The sequence below is a fragment of the Patagioenas fasciata genome, chromosome Z, assembly GCF_037038585.1.
Source record: "Patagioenas fasciata isolate bPatFas1 chromosome Z, bPatFas1.hap1, whole genome shotgun sequence".
Lineage (NCBI taxonomy): Eukaryota > Metazoa > Chordata > Aves > Columbiformes > Columbidae > Patagioenas > Patagioenas fasciata.
Window position 1 is genome coordinate 49,546,314 of NC_092560.1, and position 19,984 is coordinate 49,566,297.

The following is a 19,984-nucleotide window of genomic DNA, read 5'->3' on the forward strand; positions in this document are numbered from 1 at the left end:
CGCAAAATTAACAAAACAAAAAAGCCGGATTTTAATCTCCTGTTTACTGAGAAAGTAGGAAGGAAAATAGAAAAGTTGAACTTCATATAGTATCCCTCTCCCAGTATTACAGAATTTGACAGTGACACACCAAGGCCTAAAACAGAGCAAAGAAGCCATAACTGCGTCTGACATTTTTTATATTCTATTGTGAAGGTCTTTGAAGCATTTTCTTTTGGGGTATGTTTAGCTGAACAATACTTCTGTCTTCAAATGTGACACTATAGAGGTCTGTGTAAGCAAATGAGGATGATATTCCTTTATTATCATCACCAGAGTTAAGCACTGTGGGTAGTATATTACATTTACATACAGTATATTACATTATGTACAGAGTATTACATTTCTGATAGCTTGACTGAAACTACATTATCCTCTCAGGTTGGATTTGCCTTGAGAGACTTGTGGCAGAAGTCTGTCCCATAAGTGATCTGGACACACACTCACTCCCGTGTAAGGCATGTGGCACCACAGAGACACAAAAATTTGTCCACTGTGTAGATAACCTTTCTCAGTCCCTCATAAATGAACATCTCTAGATTTATCACAAAATTCACCCCAAAGTATTTTCCTAGCCTTCTGATCAGTTTTATTGGAAAGAACAGAATGGAAAAAGGGAAGACACTTTTTTTTTTTAATATTGACAGCCTCATGCTGAAGTTTCATACATACAAATATGAGTAAAATATTTATGTTACAAGTGCTTTCCTTGTTTCATTTGCTATATCACAATATATAGTTATGTCTTTGTAGATTTTTATGTTTCATAACATTAAATGTACTAACTGTCCCCAGTACATCAGTAATCAACTGTTACTGAAATCTGGCATAACTTTCAGATGACTTTCAAAAATACACAGGTTTTCAGTTTGGAATTGTCTTTATAAATATTCAGTAAAATCTGTCTAGCTTCAAGCAGTGTGACTAATCTCAATACACCTTTGCTTTTTATAAAGGAAATTGAAATATATTCAAGGAATAAGTGCACTTTAGCTTGATTTAAGTTAAGCATATGGCTCCAGCAGTGTCCATGATACAAGGTGTGAACCTGGTCCCAACTCTGAGACAGTCAATGAAATTTTTTCCACTGACTGCAGGCTTCCACTCTGATCCAAAGTTAGTTTAAAAAAATCTGCCTAGGTTTTATAAAATAGTTGCTTTTAAGATGCTGTGCTATATAGAAAGTTATATTCTTCAGTTTATCCGGAATATACATTCTGATGGATCTGTAGGTTTTGTTTTGGTTTTTTTGGTCATCTGTTTCCAGTGTTCATTGCATTGGAGAACATGCATGTGTTGGTAAAACTGTTGAAATTCTCATGAAGTTTGGAGAAAAAAAAGCAGGTTTTATGGCTATAGTCTCACACTTAATTCCTTTTCATGGAAGGCAACACACCATCTTCTGCTGTAGAAAAATAAGATATGTTAAAAAATGGTAATTTACAGGATGATAAATGAAATTAGTTCAATGAGAGTAAAATACCTTCAAAGTGCCCAGTTTGTCAGAAAGTCTTCTCTGAGAATTCAGCATGATCTTTGCTGTAGAATTTCCCCTCCTCTTTTCTTGCCCTCTTTCTCTACATACAGAAGAAAAGAAAGACTAATTTTTACCTAGTTCTGCCTTTTTATATCAGAGAAAAAGGGTGGGCTTAATTTTAAGTGCATAATGATTAATTCTGTTTCTAGTCTCTAAAATTTCTATTTCTGAACTTTTTCTTCAGCAAATTACTTTGGATTCTTTAGACATTAATGGATTCTGATGATCTCGACTTAAAATAGAAGAACCGTATACAAACCTTTCCTCCTTCTGCGGGGGGCTTGTTTGTAAAATAGAAACTGAGTATCTCCAGAGAAAATGCAAAATGCAAGACAGGAAAATGTTAGAAGGGAATTAGTTGTTAGTGAATATAATGAATGTTTCACAGTCAAGCTCATTAAGAAACTCTTTGATTTTGGATGATTCACATTTCTATCATAGCACAGCTTTAATGAATGCTGTTACAGACTATGAAAAATCAAAGCAAACCTTAAAAATAAAATTCATTCTTACCTTATTGACAAAGATTTCAAAGGTTATATGGTGTAAAAAATATGGCTGCAGAAGGGAAATATATATGCATATGTATATCTTTTAAAATAAGATTACAAAGTGCAGTGCTGAAAAAGAAAAGTTTTAGCTCAAGATTGCTTATGTCACTTCAGTTTACTTCTTTTATATTCAATATTCTTTTAACTGTGTGTTTATAGTAGCTTCTTTTACTGAACCTCATTTGATAAAGTTGAGATACAGAACTTCAGAAAGAGCAGCTCTTGAATATTTGGGGTTTTATTTCTATTAGTCAATGTGTTTGCAGTCTCAGTACTTTCTTAATTACTTGAATTTTGCTTTGAAAGCAGAGTTATTGTTTACTCAAAAAAGTGATTTGTCAGGGGTATGGACAGACATGATCCCTTCTCCAGATCCTTCCTAAACCTTTTAGGCAATATCCCTTTCCACTAGATTAAAGAGTCATGCTCCCTGAATTTTTAATTCAATTTATAGTTGAAATACCTTCAAAAATATATTCTGATATACTTTGCTCCCCATGGTCCATGCTCTCATCATCAACATTCTAGAGTAAAGAAAGGTTATCAACAGATCTTTTCCCACTGCATTATGGGAAACCTGATTGGTTAATTGTTCCCCAATAAGTTTTCCATCCATGTTGCTTCGCATATGGATACTGAGGCATTCGAAGGGCTATTTTGCTGCTTCAGGACATGCTGTCATTTTTGGCAAAGGAAAGAATTTTGGTGTTATGCGACTTTTGGACGTTTCATTTAAGAGACTTGGGGCTTGGGGGATGGTGGGTGTGTTTCTTTATGAAAGCAAGAAAAGTTATCCTTGAACAAACTAAAGACTTTCAAAAGACACATTAGTGGTTTTTTATAGTCTAGGATCTTCTGAAGTGTTAGTTATCACTTTATTCACAGCAGTACTTTTTTGTATACTGATAACTGAGCACTCTTTTCTTTGCTGCTATTCCTCTTAGTGGATTGCTGTCTGTCACAAATTTAAAGGTTTCACAATTTCCCAATATTTGTAGAATTGATTCAACATATTCTCCTTAACAGAATTATTAAATGCAGGTTAAAAGTAAATTAAGCAGGTGATACTTTCAAGGAGCTTCAGCAACTTTGGTATCCTCAGATTATGTTTGTAGCTGAGTGTCCTCCCTTGGGAAGATGGAAATTTTTTCCAGCCACCATGGTTACAGACAGGTTTATCGATTTAGCAGAGTAACAACTCTTTTCAGCACCAGGAAAACAAGGGAAGACCTCCACCAGTGGAGTTCATATAAAAGTTTGGTATCTTTTGAAAAAATGCCAATTAGTCCTTATTTCCCTACTGGCAGGTTACCCATTGCCCATCCACTGAGAGGTATTTATCTGACAACAGTTAGGGGTTTAAATAATTCTATGTCTTCACATTTATGTTTAAACTGTAATTTATATACAAGAATAATGATAAAAATTCTTAAAATACGCCATCAGACCCTTTTATTTTTGGGTGTTTTATTTATCTCCTCTGTCCTCTTGATTTCTTTTGGATTATTTTTTCCAACCATCTAAGGTAATGTAGTAACAGATGCTACTTATGTAATAATATTTAACATTTCTCTGTGGATTTATTAGTTTTCCATAAATAGTTTGCAAATAGTTTTAATTAAAAAATCATTAACATTTTGACTCATGTAGAAGCAATCCAGGCAGTTTATTCACACCTATTGCTTTTGATTGGGTTCAGAACTACTACTGATGGGAATCTGTCTGTATGAAATCCAGACATTTGCCATGGTGTTTTGTACTTTCATGAAGTGGTTTTTGTGACAAGGAGATTTTTACTGCCGTTTATAAATATTTGGAGGATGTCAACAGCCATGCTAGGAAAAAGACAAGGAGTGACATGCACTTTTCAAGCTGCCTTTCTGATCATAAAGCCATCAAGGCATGCAAAATTGCTTTTGTTGACTTCCTTAGACTGGGAGTCAGCCCAACTGTTCCTTACAAGTGCTGTTGTGGTCTTCCTTTTTTTTTTTTTTCTTTCTTTTAAATAGGAGGAAGTGAGAGAGAAGAAAAATACGTCTATTATCACCATTGTATTAACAGATAAAAAGCTGCAGGTACCTACCATCTAACTAAGACTAAAAAGACACTGAGTAGCAGAATGGCCTGGTGCTCTGGAAGAGCTGTAATAGCTGGTTAGATCAATCAGTGTCTCTTGACAAGTTTCTGATTTAATGGGCTGAGCCTGTTTTCAGCTGTTCTTAGTCTAAAAGTTTTTAAAGTCCAACAAGACTAAACTCAACCTGAATTGCCATTGTAGTGCAGGCCAGGAATTTCTTCATGATTATATTAAAAGCAGGCAATTTTCTGCCCTACAAAAAGAGTAGTCTTTTCAACACTTTTTTTCAGGTTTTTCTTTTTGTTCAAGAAAGTAAAGCTAGAGATGGCAAAGTTATCAGAGGCTGTCTGTGGAGGCAAGATAGACTGAAATGAAGCTGCTAAGTGTGAATTAACACTCCAGTGGTCAAACTTAGTGTTATACTTGGTTTCTTCTTGTTCAACACGTTTTAAGATGAAAGTGTCTTAGATGTCAAGACATCAATACATGATAACTTTGTGCAGCTAAAAAGCAGATGTTTTACCAGTTCAAGGAAATGTCATCAAATATGAACATAGTTCTAATGGAAGGCAGTACTGAAAATCATGATACCATTAGTGAAACCAGAAGAAAAGGACTGCTTTTTCACAAAGAATCTGGAATATTGCTTTGACAGCCCAAGCCACTGCAGTGTTGTCAGCTGAGGAATATATTTATGTCTTCCTGAGATGAATGGCAAAACTCCCACTCAGTTTGGCTTGGGAAGGAGTTGAGTCATGCTAGTTTTTACACAGACATAATCATTCAGCTATTTTTGGTTTAGAGTAGCCTCTGGACTGATATATGCTGCTTGGTGAGAACTGGATAGTTGTGTTTCAGAGGATGTGGATTGCCTGTGAGTAGTGTATTCCAGCTGCAGCAGGATTTGCCTGGCAGCAAATTACTTGTTAGAGAAGGAGAGAAAAAGTGACAAATAAAAGTGTGATTTCAGCCAAGGATTTTCCTGTCTTGGGGGAATACACAGCTTTTCTAAATGACCCTTTATTCATAGCTGCAGTTTTAACACAAATACTAACTCTTATCTTCAAGTGGCTCAATGTGTTTCTAGGGTAAGTTGCTATTGACTAAGCATAGCAGGCTTTAAATATTTAAATAAATATTTCTGTAGTGATTCAGAAAATGAAAATCTTTATAAAAAAGAAAAACCTTTATTAAAGCAAAGATACATGACAAAAAGCTTATGTTTTGGAATTTGGTTGGTGGTGTCTGGGTTTTGCTTTGTGTGGAACTTGTTGCTGAAAGAAACTCATTGTTTATTTTTCTTTACTTCCTGAGCTTTTGGGTTTCAGAGTTGTTCATGGTTACAGTATTTTCCTGTCAGAGTTCAGTGTTCTCAGATGCACAGTGAATGGATTGTTTAGAAGAACTGCATTTGAATTCTGGAGTGTGGCATCCAAGTTGTCTGTCACAGTCCAGCTGGTAGAAGGAGGAGATATCTGTAGCGGCTGACAACTGACAGAGAGCCAGACAGCTCTACTCCTGCTGTTCATGTGCGTGGCTTTTCTCCTCACTCGGGATGGTCTCAATAATGAATTGAAAAAGCAGTGGTGGGAATTTTATTTACTATTCCCTGCATAAATGGAAAAACTCAGTCTTTAGAATTGTGATAATTTTGAAAGCAAGTAAAAGCAAGTAAAAAGGCAATGAGTAGATTTCTTTCCCCCTCCTCAAAACAAAGGAATTTAAATGCCTCCAGTGCTCACTTTCATCCATTCCCATGGTTGTACAAATAAGATCTTGCAATTCCTAGTTTTTTGAGAAATTGCTTTTCCTATTTTGATATTAGATGTAATAATTTGCTACCTGGTGGTGGACTCAGTGTAGCCAAAGTCTCATCTGACTTTGCTCGATCAGGGTTGAATCTGGAGTGATGATGGTGCCTAATGACATAGCAGACTTGGAATCATATGCCGACACAACTGTAATCTTGTGAAAATCTGAAGGATGTAGGCAGGTACCAGAATTACTAACCAGAGTGATACAAAAATCATGACTGAGGCTGCAAAAACACCAACCCACCTTCCTATAAATCTGGCATAGAAATGATGGGATCATCAGGACAGTGACACACACACAGCCCCTCATCTTTTTAGACTCTATTTTACTTGCAGATTTTTAACTTGAGAAGTCAGTCTTTTGACTTTCCCTGTACAGTTGTGAGAGAAAAATACTTTTTTGGTTTTGTTGAAAGAGGGAATTTGGTTGTAATTTGTGTGCTTTGCCATTCTTGAGCAGTTGAGCCCATAGAGAGGGTACAAAGTATCCTTTATTTCTTAGTCACAGTAAAGTCATAATTATTGATTATGATATTTAAATATAGTGTGCAGCATTTAATTACAGAACTATAACTCTAAAACCACATCCAGGTGAAATATTCAGAGTAGGTAATCCAAGAGCACTCAGCTAACAAGATAAAAACATTTCAACAGGTCCTTGAAATGTCCTGTTACAAATAGATGCAGGTGGCTTTAATGAATACTTCATCTAGGGGACCTTACTAATTAAGATACATGTCTCCAAAGAAACTTGAAAAATGACTTGTGCATTTTTAAATTTAACCCTATGTCACCTTTGTTAAATGATCTATGTGAAGATTGGTTTCTGTATTTTCTGGTGTGGGTAAAGGAGAATAAATGGATAAAGACTGCACTATCTTTTCCCTGCGTTGTTCAAGGATTAAGGAACAGGTTTTGGCATTCTTTATGTGGAACTACCATTTATTTCAGGAATTTACTGACTTGTATTTGAATGTTCTGTTTTGGAAGGTTGTAACTATTTGGACAAAATATAGAAAAAATTACAAGCATTGCATTTCATTTTCATCTTCATAGGAAAACTGTTTTCTGTCTGAAGTAGGGAAATGGCCAGATTCAAAACCCAAGAGGGGTATTAAGGGAAGATACTATAAATATTTATGGTATTTAACCGAGTTGCTAGCCTTAGAATTTGTGTGGTGGGTTTAACTCCCTTCTGTGAAACTCATCTAAAGCCTATGGGCCATGCCACTTACATTGATACTGCGTAGGGACTTGCATGATACACAGGCTTTCTTGTTGCTTCCTGGGTGGGATGAATATGTCGCTCTCCCTGTATCCATATATTTCATAGCTGTTATTTGCTATGTTTGTTAAGGGGATACTAAAATCCCTAACGTTTAGTGTAGACAGGAAAAAAAAAAAGGCAATGTCAGATCTCTTTTTGTTATGCAGAGCTCTGTGGTCATGAGTTAAATCAAGTTTGCTGTCTTTTTTTCTTACTTCTCTTGTTCCTGTTGTGGTTCTGATTATTGGTGTCACTGTCATCCTTCGGAGCTCCAAATGTGAGCTGTTACTGTGCTGTTCTAGGTGCAGAATAAAAATGTTTTGAAAGTTCTGTAAAGGATGTGAGAAAGACAACACCAGAAGAGTACACATGAAATGTGGAACAGACTTATCTGGAGTGATTGCTGTAGTCTCTGGCAGTCAAAGACTTTTTAGGTTGTTGTAACAATCAGGGCATGGATAGGACTGTGAAGATTACATTTTTCAGGTATTTATAGTGAATATCTTGCAAGTGAAAGAGTAGAGAATTTCCTGAAAGCACCTTTGTGCTCACTCTGAGTTCCTGCTCCATCCATGGGGACTGCAGTCCAGAAAGGAAGAAAACTGAAGCAATTTTTTCAGTTGTGGAAAGCAGGTTGCTTATGCATTTGTGAACTAATTCCATAATGGCCTTCTGTGACCTCCGTGACTCACTATGAGACACAGATATAGGGACTGGCTGATATAATAACCTTGAGGACCCAACAGCAGAGATAGCTCACTTGAGGCCTCACCACAGCTGCAGGGGTTTTTGCAACCTTGAGGCTGCAGTGGCTGCCACAGATAGTCTCTGTTGCAGAGCTACTCAGTCTGGGGAGCAAAATTCCACCTATGTTAGGCTCCCACAGAGTGGTGACAACAGTTTTTAGCCCTAAAATGTGTTCTTATGGCTTCCCACTTGATTAGGTATATATGTTACGTGAAGATTATTTATCTGAACTTTTCTTTGAAGGAGAAAATGAACATATCCTACTAGAATATTAAAACTAAGATGACAAATTGGGAAATTCCATTTAATAGCAGGCTCAACACAAAAGGGAGCTTTTGCTATATTTAACACAAAGATCTTTTGATGACAAGAAGCATAGTGGCATGCTTTTCTATTTATCTCAAACATATTGAAGGAGGGAAATCTTAGGTTATCTAAGTCAGCGTTTATAGGACAGCATGAGTAGATTTCTGAGCATAGACTTTTATTCAGGCCGAGGACATGTAACTGTGCTCTGCTGTCTTCTTGCCCACACACCCTTTTCTGACTTTCATATTTGCCTCAGACTGCAACAACTATAGTAGACTGGTGTCCTGTGCTGCTTCAGGGGGTGAGCAGGACTGGTAGCACTGATGAAGAGATTCTGTTGAAAAACAAGAAGTTTCTTCTGTTTTAATAACATCAGAATTATAAAGCATCCTGAATATCTCTACTGCTGGTGCTATTGTTGTACCTTCTGTTTCTTTACTGCTGATGTCATTGTATTTTAGTTTTATTTAATTCCTTGTAGCTACTTTTAAAAAGGAAATAACTGTAGAATACAGGAAAGGTTTTATGACAAGTTAATGCAATTTCTTTATGACAGCACAAAAGTCTAACAAAAGCTTTTGTGATAAAGAAATTGTTTTCTTTTTCTTTTCAGGTACCATGACCAACAGGATGTTACTAGCAACTTCCTTGGAGCGATGTGGTTGATTTCAATAACTTTTCTATCCATTGGATATGGTGACATGGTACCTAATACATACTGTGGGAAAGGAGTCTGTTTGCTCACTGGAATCATGGTGAGTGTTTCTGAATTTACTCACTGGATACGAGGTTAAGCTTGCTGCAATTAACCCTCAAACTTGTGATAATCATAAGGAAATATTTATTTGCTGGCTTGTAGAGTATACATATTATACTTAGGTGCACAATTCCCCTGGTCTTTCATTTCTAGTAATGAAATGGAGGGCTTTCTTCTCCAGGTAAAGTTTAGCAGCCATGTAGTGACAGACAGAGAAACAAATTGCACCCTGATGTAATTTTCAACTTCAAAATCTCAGTAGAGTCTTTCATTAAATCTTAAGGTATCATATCTAATAATATAATTTCATATCAAAGTCTCAACAGAGTTTTTCATTCAATCTTAAGGTATAATATCATTTTGATTATCTCTTGACATGTGTAATTGGGCCGGTACTAATAATGAATCTACAGTTCTGACTTTTGCTTCTTAAAATTAAGTTGCTCACAAACAAAGAAACGTGATGGTGGCTAGTCTCCTAAAGCATTTTGCTTGAGCATAGTTTTTTACTTTATTTCTTATAAGTCTAATAACATACTATCCATAGCATTCCATTGCTTTAAGTGGATTTATGTAGTGTAATTTTTACTTTAAGAGGTTTTGTTACCATTGACATGATGTAGCAATTGTTAGTCCATGCATATTCAGGATATATTTATTAATTGTACTTCATGTCTGGTTTAAATTTTCCTGTATTGCATCATTTGGTCAAAGTTAGACAGGGAGTGAGTTGATGTGTTACGATGTCTGGAAAATGTATGCATATCTATAGCAAATTAGAAGTAAAAAAGCTCTGTATAAACTCCTGTGTAAATGTCCCTCTGAATGAGAAGGGCAGAACGAGCATCATAGATATTGTATATAACAGTAAGATACATACTTGTTTCTGAATTTTTGCCATTCATCATAAGTAATGCAGCTCCAATATCTACCTTCTATTAAAAGACGTATATTGAGATTATGGTTGACAACCCTTTTTAGCACGTGTTTTGATAAAATGTTCATCTATAAGACTGGATTTTATGTCCAAAGAGTAAAATAGATCAATGCATTTTTGTAATATATAAGAATTTTTTCCAAAAGCCTTTTTTTTTTTGTTTCATTTTGGTTTTTTTAGGATCTGACAGGTTTCAGGTCATTGACCTTTATTGAGAAAGACTTCCAGTAGATTTTGCTGGTGGTGGCAAATGCATATATCTTTAAACACAAAGTTTGTAATTTAGTTGAACAGCATAGGCTGAAAGCAGAGAAATGATTCAGAAGGCTTTTTTAAAGGTTGTTGGCTAAGCTCAAACCTGCCATCTTCTGGGGTAGTTGCCTTTGCTTCTCTTTCTGAGCTGGATATTGATGCCAGAGAGAAAAAACTGTGATCATAAGTTCATGAGGAAAAAAGGAGGACAAGCAGTATATATTGCCACAGAGGTGTGCAGAATGGGGACAGAACCCTGTTATAATGCTTTCTTTCTTCTCAGAAGAAAAGAAGCAAATACTTGCAGGTATCAGATAACTTTTTTCACTCAAATTGTTCAGCACTTTTCAGCATTTCATTATGAAAAACTTACGGTAACAGAAATATAAGAGCTTCAAAGCCCTGCAGAAGTGCAGTTATAATAGTAGCATTGATTCTAATTGTCTGTGGGTTTCGCACTGCTATTTGGTTTATGCTAGTGCAAATAATAGCAGCATCTGGACTTATTTTGAATAGCTCTGGGTGGACTTATGATTTTATTAATAAGAAAACAAGGTAAAAATAAAATCAGAAAAGCAGACTAGACTCTACATTATTGCAAATGTTTTTCTATACAACTGTGAATGAACCACACAGAAGCTGAAATTATAAGATTGTTTTGTCATTTTGCTTATGATAGCACCATTTGGATTCAGATGTAAAATTATTTATTGTGATTGCTTCCATTGCTTTGGTGAAGAACTAAAGTACTGGTTAGTATGTACCATTTGCACATGTGGCATTCCTTTTTCACAGCTGAAACAAGGCTTGTAATACAAGGGTCTGTTGCAAAGATTTGAGAAGGATTCTTTTCCTTTTACATCCAGTATTATGTGGTGAGCTAATGCATTTATTGTATGATGCAAAGCTAAGGATGCAGAATCTTCCTGCAGAGCCAACCACCAACAGTTAGAAGCAGACATTCAGAACTAGTTGGTCAGATACATGTTGCTGCCATGAAATTAAATAAGTTGCGATTGTCCTGTCACAGGATGCACAGGGTGGTTTACTATAGCTTGGATGAGAATTGCTTTGAACGAAACAGCTGTTATTTCAGAGTGCCTGCCTTGCTAATGCTGTAGTGTAGTGTAGCTTAAATTGTCTATTATTGTAATGAACTCCAAAGAGAACATTAACTCTACGAAAGAACCAAATAAATCATGACTGTTTCCTTAAATTTGTGTCATAGAGGTGGACAAAACTAGGTGTTTCTTTTGGAAAGATTTTTAAGCAGCATCTTTTAACTACGGGATTTTACCACCACTCATGTAGCTGGAGAATTCTTATTAGAGTAGTCACGATGCAGTCAATATGTCCAATCTAAACGTAGGGATACTAGTTTTCATTAGTTCTAAACCATTAATAAAAGATGAATTTTCTGATTTTAAAGCATCTCATGCTGCAGCTTTCAATGTCCTTGTGCAAGTCTGCATTTAATTCAAAAGAATCATGGTTTCTTTCCTGTGGATCATGAAAAAAGTGATGAGGATGAGGTGTTTCTGCTATGAGAACAGAGGACTCTTCATCTAAGGTTCAGTTGTGGTATTTGTGCATACAGTTTTACCTCAGACTCTGCCTGGTCTTACCAATACATACAGAGATCTGCAAGGGCAACATGGTACCTAAAGCAGTATAGTTTGTAGCCATATGATTTTTGTTGGTATCAAAATGTAACTGTAACATCTTTGAAATTTAATTGTTACTAGATTCCTAAGAAAAAGAGAAAATGTGTAGATTCTAACTGCGTAGTTAACATTGGTGCAGATCTTCTAGGATGACTCCTTGAAGAGTGAAAAAGAAGGTAAACATCATGTTTGAGCAATGAAACATGAAAATTATTTTCTAGAACTGTCTATGGATAATGTATAAAAAGGTCATAAATTGTTTTGCATAATAATGCTTAAAACATTGCATGATTTTTTGTGAAAACTTTTGTTTCATTGTTTAATTCTGTAATGAGTTGTGGTAACACACAATTGTTTATGAAAAACAGAAGTGTATTTTGAATTAAGCCCAAAGACCTGAAAAGGTATGTTTAAGACTAATAAGCTGCTTTGTGGGCAAACAGATATGCTTAAACTACTAGAAGCAACTCAGTTTGCTATAACAGGTAAAGAATAATAGGTTGTATTGCTATTTAAAGGTTAACCTAGAACATTTTCAACATTGATCAAGAATCTGTAATATTTATAATATCTGGTGGTAAAAGGTCAGAACAATGTGGTGAATAGTTTTGTGGATGAGAAGACTACTAGAGGAATTTCAGAAATGCAGAACGGATCTCAGTTTGTACTTTCCTGAGTGTACAGGAAAATATGAAAAGTTTTTCATGGAAATTGATCTTGAGTCCACGTCTCAGATAAATGGTAGAATTTAATTCAGTTGGTTCTGAGAATTCGATAATAAATGTGTGACAACGGGATTCAGAACAGATTGTGTTTTTTCCTTCAAACCTAATACAACCTAACTGGCATGTCAAGCAGAAATGTAATATGAAGAACACAGTTAATGATGTCTGAATTATTACAGTTGAATCTTTTAAAAGTTGAGCTGCTGAGAAATTCTTCAGCTCCTCTACTTTTCATCCAGTTTACTAGATTGCCAAAAGGGAAACTTCTGTAAGGAACAAACATAGTTTGGGATTATTTAATGGCTATGGGTTGTTTGGATTAAATTTCTAACCAAAGCAAAGAAAAATAAATGATAAAAATCAAGTTGAAAAGCTCCAGAAAGTGATCCCTGGAGTTAGGGCAGTAATCTGAAATGTGAGGGAGCACCAGAGGTGCTACCTCCATTTGAGTAAACAAAATCTCCTGGAAGATGAAACCCTCTTTTAGAATTATAAAAATTAAGGAAAAAAATCTTCCTCTCAAGGTTTTCAGTTCACACCAGTAAAACAGGGAAGTGTCAGAGTACAGGGAAACTGTTTCCTACTTAGTTCTAGTAAAGAGTTACAGATGCATTTCAGCAAGTTCAAAGGCAGTTAGTTACTTGCTGGAATGAGCAGCAATTGCCCAGTGATATCGTTGTTTGCATAGATGTGACTGAACCCAACGACTGCTACAACAAAATACTGGCTTTGTTTTAAAAAAAAAGTAATTTCATCTGCAATAACTTCAGATTTAATACAGCAATTTTAATATACTCTTACATGTATTCTCATGAAACTTTTATATTTACAACACAGGTGTTGGACCAGAACGTCATCAATAGCCATCATCCTGAATTACTAAAGTAGTATTTCCCATCAGCTTTGTAGGTTGTTGAGCCTGCCCGTTTAGTGAAATCAGATTTCACATCTTTGCTCAACAAAATGTTTTTCGCATATCAGCAGAAAATGTCTTGATCTCCAGAAGGCTTTTAGCTGATATGACCACAGGAGGTTTCCCAGGAGCCCAGCCACCAGGTTCTGTTCAATTCTTGTGCTTCTCTGAGTTAACACTGCTATCATTTATGGGTTGCTCTGTAGAAGAGAGATTCTTCATTTTATAATCATCATTTTCTATGCTGTTTCAGAAGCCTTTCCCAGTATTCAGCTTACATTACTCAAGAAAAGGAGTTTACTTCACCCTTGCTGTCACTACCTATTACTGTGTCTGGGACTATTTAGTCAGTTTCATATTTGTATATGATATTTCATACTTTTCATAATTTTTATTTTTGCAACATTGCTAAAAACCTTATGGACTGATTAGAAGTCATAGAATCATAGAATGTCCTGAGTTGGAAGGGACCCACAAGGATCATTGAGTCCAACACCTGTACCTGCATATGACAACTCCACAGTTCACACTGTGTGTCTGAGGACATTATCTAGTAAAGGAATCTTCTCATCCACTGTTGTATAGATAGAAGTCAAAATGTTGCAATGGAATTCTAGATGTGGTGCAGACAAACTCCACTGAAGATAACAGTAGCCAGGAAAATATGGAATATGTGAAAGTATAAATAATGCAAAACTATTTTAGGTCGCTTTTTGGCTGAGATGGCATAGCTGTTGTCCTATTACTCATCCTATTTTGTTTCAGTGTTGCTCAAGGTTACACATCTCTTCCAGCAAACAATGACAAATGCAAAACCACGTTTATACAACATCATGTCCATAGCCTCTGTCTGTCTTGTGGATGGATTCCTCCCTCAACTTTTCCATTGCTTGTTTTGGAGAGGTTTTTTTACTTCAAGCAAGCTTATTTTTTAATTATTATTTTCCTCCCCTTCCCTGATGGTCCTGGAAGTCTACCTTCTAGGCAGCCAAATAAACAGAGTACCTGTTTAAATTCTTACAGGATTTTCATTTTATGCAGAGCAGCAGGAGGAATGTTGTGCCTTTTCTGGTGCAGAGCTAAATTTCCCACCAGAACCATGTGTCTGCAAAGCGGACCTTCTCTCTCCCTCAGTGGATCTCAAGGGAAATGAGCAAGAAATGTGGCAACTGCCTTCTTTCAGCTACAGGCAAGTATAGCAGGACATTTTTGTGACAACTACAGCACTAAAGACTGCACTTAACTTCCAGTCTCACAAACGAAAGCTGCCAGGAGGCTTTCAGCTGAGACATGGATACACAGTGTTGCTTCCTTTCTCACCAATACCACCCCCCAGGCAAATACGTGGACCTCCAGGTACCTGCAGAAATGGCGCAATTCACTGTTGTCTTGGGAAGGTATTTTTGTATGTTACAAAAAATAGAACCAAGTGGAAAATGCCAGAGGTGTTTACTTGAAGGATAACAGGTTTCCTCTGCTGATCAAATGCTGTTTTCTCTATCAGCCAGTACTAACCATCCTTTACCTTAGATAATCCTTTAGTTGAAGAGTTGCAAGCACCTCTCCTTGGTTATCACAATTGGACCTTTACCAGAATGTTACATGTAAGTGCAAGACTTTATTGAAGCCTGACTCCTGTAGTTTTGCAGTCACTGTGTATTGCATAGCTTTAGCCCCATCAGATACTTGGACAACACCAGCTTTTTCCCTCTAGGTGCCATGGCTATGTCTGCTGTGTTTTACCATAATGCAAAATTCTCTGTGGTAACTTTAGGTCAGCTTTGGTCTGGTGCTTTTGGTGATAACAGCAGAAAGCTCAGGGTGGCCTGCATCAGTGAAGAGAAGGACAGAGGTCTGTGGCTGGACTGCTAAGCACATCTCATCTGTTATAGTATATAATAAGTATATTCATACATAATCTTGTAAACCACGGTAGGATATGAAGGAAAAAAAAGACAAACTCATGTCTAGTATTATGATGTGTACAGTATATTTGGTTAGTACAGACCTGCCATCTCTATTCATTATTATTTATATTTTTGTAGCTCTTTGGGACTAACGCCTGATCCTGGTGATACCAGCACTGTATAAAGACAGTAGAAATACATAGTCCAAATTCCTGAAGAGTTTACCATCTCCATATAGCAAAGAGAGTGAGCAACGGGGAGGCATTATGTGGGGCCAGAACAACTGATCTTGGCACAACAAAATCTTAAGTACCTTTACTGTTTTGCTAGACTTTGTAGTAAGTAATATCCTAAAAAGGAAGGGGAGGAATTTGGAAGAGAACTATTTGTTAGATTTGTACGTGTTTCCAGGGAGATTTTCCTAAGTCAAGAGGTGATGCAAAGGATTTTGTCTGAAAGGGTTTATTAGAGCTCAAATCCATGAGATAGAAGAGTCTGGAGTAATAAAATATTGCAACTGAGGGCAAATGTTCTATATGTGGTGCCGTAGAGAAGGGAATAAATGAACACAGAGCAGAGTAATAGTAAAAATTACAGGAAAAGAAAATAACCGTAGCAGCAATCTCTGATATGGCTAAGAAAGAGAAAATCTGCTTTGTTAAAGCAGATTAAAGGAAGATTGCAATAATTCAGAACTTAGTGCCAAGAAGAGGGACTGTGTAGGCAGATAGGGAAAGTTGAAGTTTATGATGTCTAAGCATAAAGTTAAAGATAACACCAAGTAATAGGGGTTGGTTGGTTTGTTTGTTTGTTTGTTTCTGAAGGATGTGTTTAAGCATTTTGTTCAGTTCCTAAATTTAAAGTATAATATAACTTAAAATTCAATGAATTCACCTTTCTTCTCTTACTGTTTTCAAATAGTGTGGACTTCATATAAAAAAGCCAGTGCCTGTTGACATTTTATTTTTTCCCCTCAACTGAGTCCGTTCTTCCATTTGTGTTTCTAAGGAAAGTCAGTCATCATTTAGGCTTCTATAACTGAGAAAATAATTAGCCTACTAGTGTTTAACAAGTGCCTAAGTATGTATGTGAGTGAAATACCCACATACACTTATTTCTATCAGGGCAACACACTTTGGATTCTAGGCATCAGAGAGAGTACTGAAGGAGAGTTTTCATGGAGTGTTCCTTACATACATGAGCATTTGAATTTGAGACATTGTTCTTTGTCCTGAATAGGAGCAGCATGTTTAGAATTAAAGATATTAAGAATGTCCTGAAGTTGTTTGCAGATACATCACAATGTTTTCGTACAGCATGGCAGCTAAACAGATTGGCAGTCAAGGCAAATTCTGTCCGGTGTACATGTCTGTAAACCTTATGCTTCAAGATTCTACTGCTCACAAATGCAGGTTTTACATCACCATCAAAGGTCTGATGCCACTGTTCAGTCCAGTGTTTGTTGCTTTGCTCAATGGAAAGACTGAGAATGTGTAATATATGCTTGTTTTCATATTTCTTGCTTTTGCTGAAGACTAAAATGCACAATTTCATATCAAGCAAGAAAAACGGTGCATTCAGATCCTTGCAAACAGAAAACAGGCGTTGCTCAGCTCATCATCAGAATCCTGGTCTGGCCATTTTAGAGAAGCTCATTTTTAAATCTATGATCTTTAATGGCTTCTCCTGGTTTAGTAGATAAGTTTGTTCAGTTTGTACATGCTTTCTGGAAAATAAACAAATTTAGGTAGGTCAGCTTTTAAAACTGGTGGTTGCTGGCAAACCCTTGATCACAGAGTATGTGAAAGGAATCAAATTAATGGATGATTAATTCTGTTATTACCTGTCTCCATTAAATTGAAAGAAGAAAAACTGTCTTTCACAGTAATAAAATTGCGTATGTTTGCAAGTCAGGTAAACTTTCCCGCTGAATAGTCAGCATGAACTAAATTGAACTAATTTTTTTTGGTCATCTTTTCCCTTTCTTGTGAAATAGTCTTAAGTCAGACCTTTTACTTCCGATGTACCTACATATGGACATTAACTAAGTAGCACAAACTGATGCTTTTTAATTCTTTGAAATCTAAGACTTGCTTTTTCATCTTTTACTTTAGGCACACCTGAAAAGGACTGTTCAATAAGGTAGAAGCTCGTGGCTTTCAGTTACGTATATCTCTAGCTAAAGCTGCAGTGGAGTGATGAGGGAACATTACGAATATTAGTTCTTTTATTCTTTTTTCCTCAAATTTTGGCATACTGGAGTTCTTAAGTGCCCTTAAAATCATGTTGCTTACCAAGCCAAAAGACACTGCAAGACACAGACGGGGCTGAGGAGTGCAAATTCCGAATATGTTTAATTACACTCTTGATACTTGAAAATATATACATTCTGGCCTTTTAAATTTCATTTGTATGATTCATAATTCCCCTGAAAGTTAAGCAAGAGCTTGAAGCAGTAATGTAGTTTATTATTTACTTCAAAACACTATGAAAATGTGAGACCCCATCTGGAATATTGTGTCCAGTTCTGGGCCCCTCAGTTCAAGAAGGACAGGGAACTGCTGGAGAGGGTCCAGCATAGGGGAACAAGGATGATTAAGGGAGTGGAGCACCTCCCTTATGAAGAAAGGCTGAGGGAGCTGGGTCTCTTTAGTTTGGAGAAGAGGAAACTGAGGGGTGACCTTATTAATGTTTACAGATATGTAAAGGGTGAGTGCCATGAGGATGGAGCCAGGCTCTTCTCAGTGGCAAACAATGATAGGACAAGGAGTAATGGGATCAAGCTGGAACACAAGAGGTTCCACTTAAATTTGAGAAAAAACTTCTTCTCAGTGAGGGTGACGGAGCACTGGAACAGGCTGCCCAGGGGGGTTGTGGAGTCTCCTTCCCTGGAAACATTCAAGGCCCGCCTGGACACATTCCTGTGTAACCTCACCTAGGCGTTCCTGCTCCAGCAGGGGGATTGGACTGGATGATCTTTCGAGGTCCCTTCCAACCCAAACATACTGTGATACTGTGATTATAAAACACAGAAAACAAATATAAGACCTTTTAGAATTTTATTCTAAAAAAACCCCTTATTGTATTTGAAATATTATCATGGTACTTTTTACTTAGCCTAAGTAATGTTAATAAAAATGTAGTTACTGTATTATGTAGGATTGATATAAGAAAAGAATGAGCATATGAGCATGAATTTATAGAATTCATGTTACTGATTTTAATGTGGATAAGGATATGCAAAAACATGACAAGCATTATTCTAATGATGCTACTATTTTAAAGTAACTGTATTGCCTCTATTTAATTTCTGCAATATGGAATAATTCTCACTTTATTAATATTTTTAAGGATACTGATTCTTTAAGTGAGCTATATAATAGTGCATAGCAAAGTAACATAAAATGTTAATTAACTTCATGTACTTGAAGTGCAATTTCAGTCTTATTTCTATAAGCTGTTAGTTGTTAAAAGAATGAGTGTAATTCATCTTCCTTCAAGGTACCACGAAATGTAAACATGCAGATAATGTAATACTTCCTTATTTTGTAGAAATGCTGAAAGAGCTCATTTTGATATCCTGAAATCCCTTCGTATCCCACAAAGCCAAGAAGGATAACCAGAATCTAGAATACCTTGCTGTTACCATAAGCTGTTCTGGAGATAAGGAAGATAGCAGTGCATGGAGGTGGTGGTTGCAGCCTGCAGGTGACAATATTCTGCTGTGGGCATTGTCTTTCATGTGAGATACAAAGCTGCTGTTTTTAACAGTGCTTGGCCCCTGTAACTGCTGTGCCACTCTGAAGAAGCATGGGAGTTAAATCAGAAAGACTAGAATGATTTCAACTCAAACCCAGTTCCTTTTGTCCACCTTTTTGGGGGCTCTGGACAGGGGTATCTAATATTTCTCTGCCCTGATAACTTGACATAAATGGCTGGTTTGTGCCACTGTGATGTCTGTATTAACAATCTTTTTCCATTTTAGCATCCGTGCTGTAAGCAGGCAGAACTCAAATTATGTCATTAAGTCAGCGTCTGGCCTTGGTTATCCTGACATACTGGGCCAAAAGATGTCTGCCTTTCTCTTCATGTTCTTCTATTGTATAGGGTTATTTATTTATTTATTTATTTGCCCACAGAGAAGTCTTCTGCTTATTAGCACTTCCCTGCTCCACAGGAAGGAGACCAAAGGAGAGCTGTCTGTTTTGTGGGGAGGTGTGGAAGGTGGTAGGTCATCTCCTGCCCAGTCCTCTTTTCGGAAGGCCCGATGTATTTCTGGAGTACTCAGCCATAGGCTGTGTTGGTTGTCTTCTTCCGTCTTAACTCTTAGTGGGATCTGGAGAAGCAAAGGAACTTACAGCGCCATTTTAACTCACCTCTTGGAGAGAGTAAATTTCTACGAACTTCCACCAACACAGGCTTAGGGAACAGAGGGAGAGGGAACAGCAAAGCTAGAAAGCTTAGTATTGAGAATGGAAGAGAAACAGG

At 36.6% G+C, this 19,984-nt stretch overlaps 1 protein-coding gene across 3 annotated transcripts in view; it reads left to right on the plus strand.

The window, feature by feature from the left end:
• Window positions 1–19,984, plus strand: part of KCNN2 (potassium calcium-activated channel subfamily N member 2) — a 70,222-nt gene that overhangs the window by 36,811 nt on the left and 13,427 nt on the right. For 2 of the 3 annotated variants that reach the window (XM_071801841.1, XM_065860752.2), the window contains exon 4: window positions 8,955–9,096. In XM_071801841.1, coding sequence (XP_071657942.1) covers window positions 8,955–9,096 — 142 coding nt within the window. Of the gene's footprint in view, window positions 1–8,954; window positions 9,097–14,635; window positions 14,779–19,984 lie in introns of all 3 variants that reach the window. The other variant, XR_011736362.1, reaches the window with a different exon arrangement.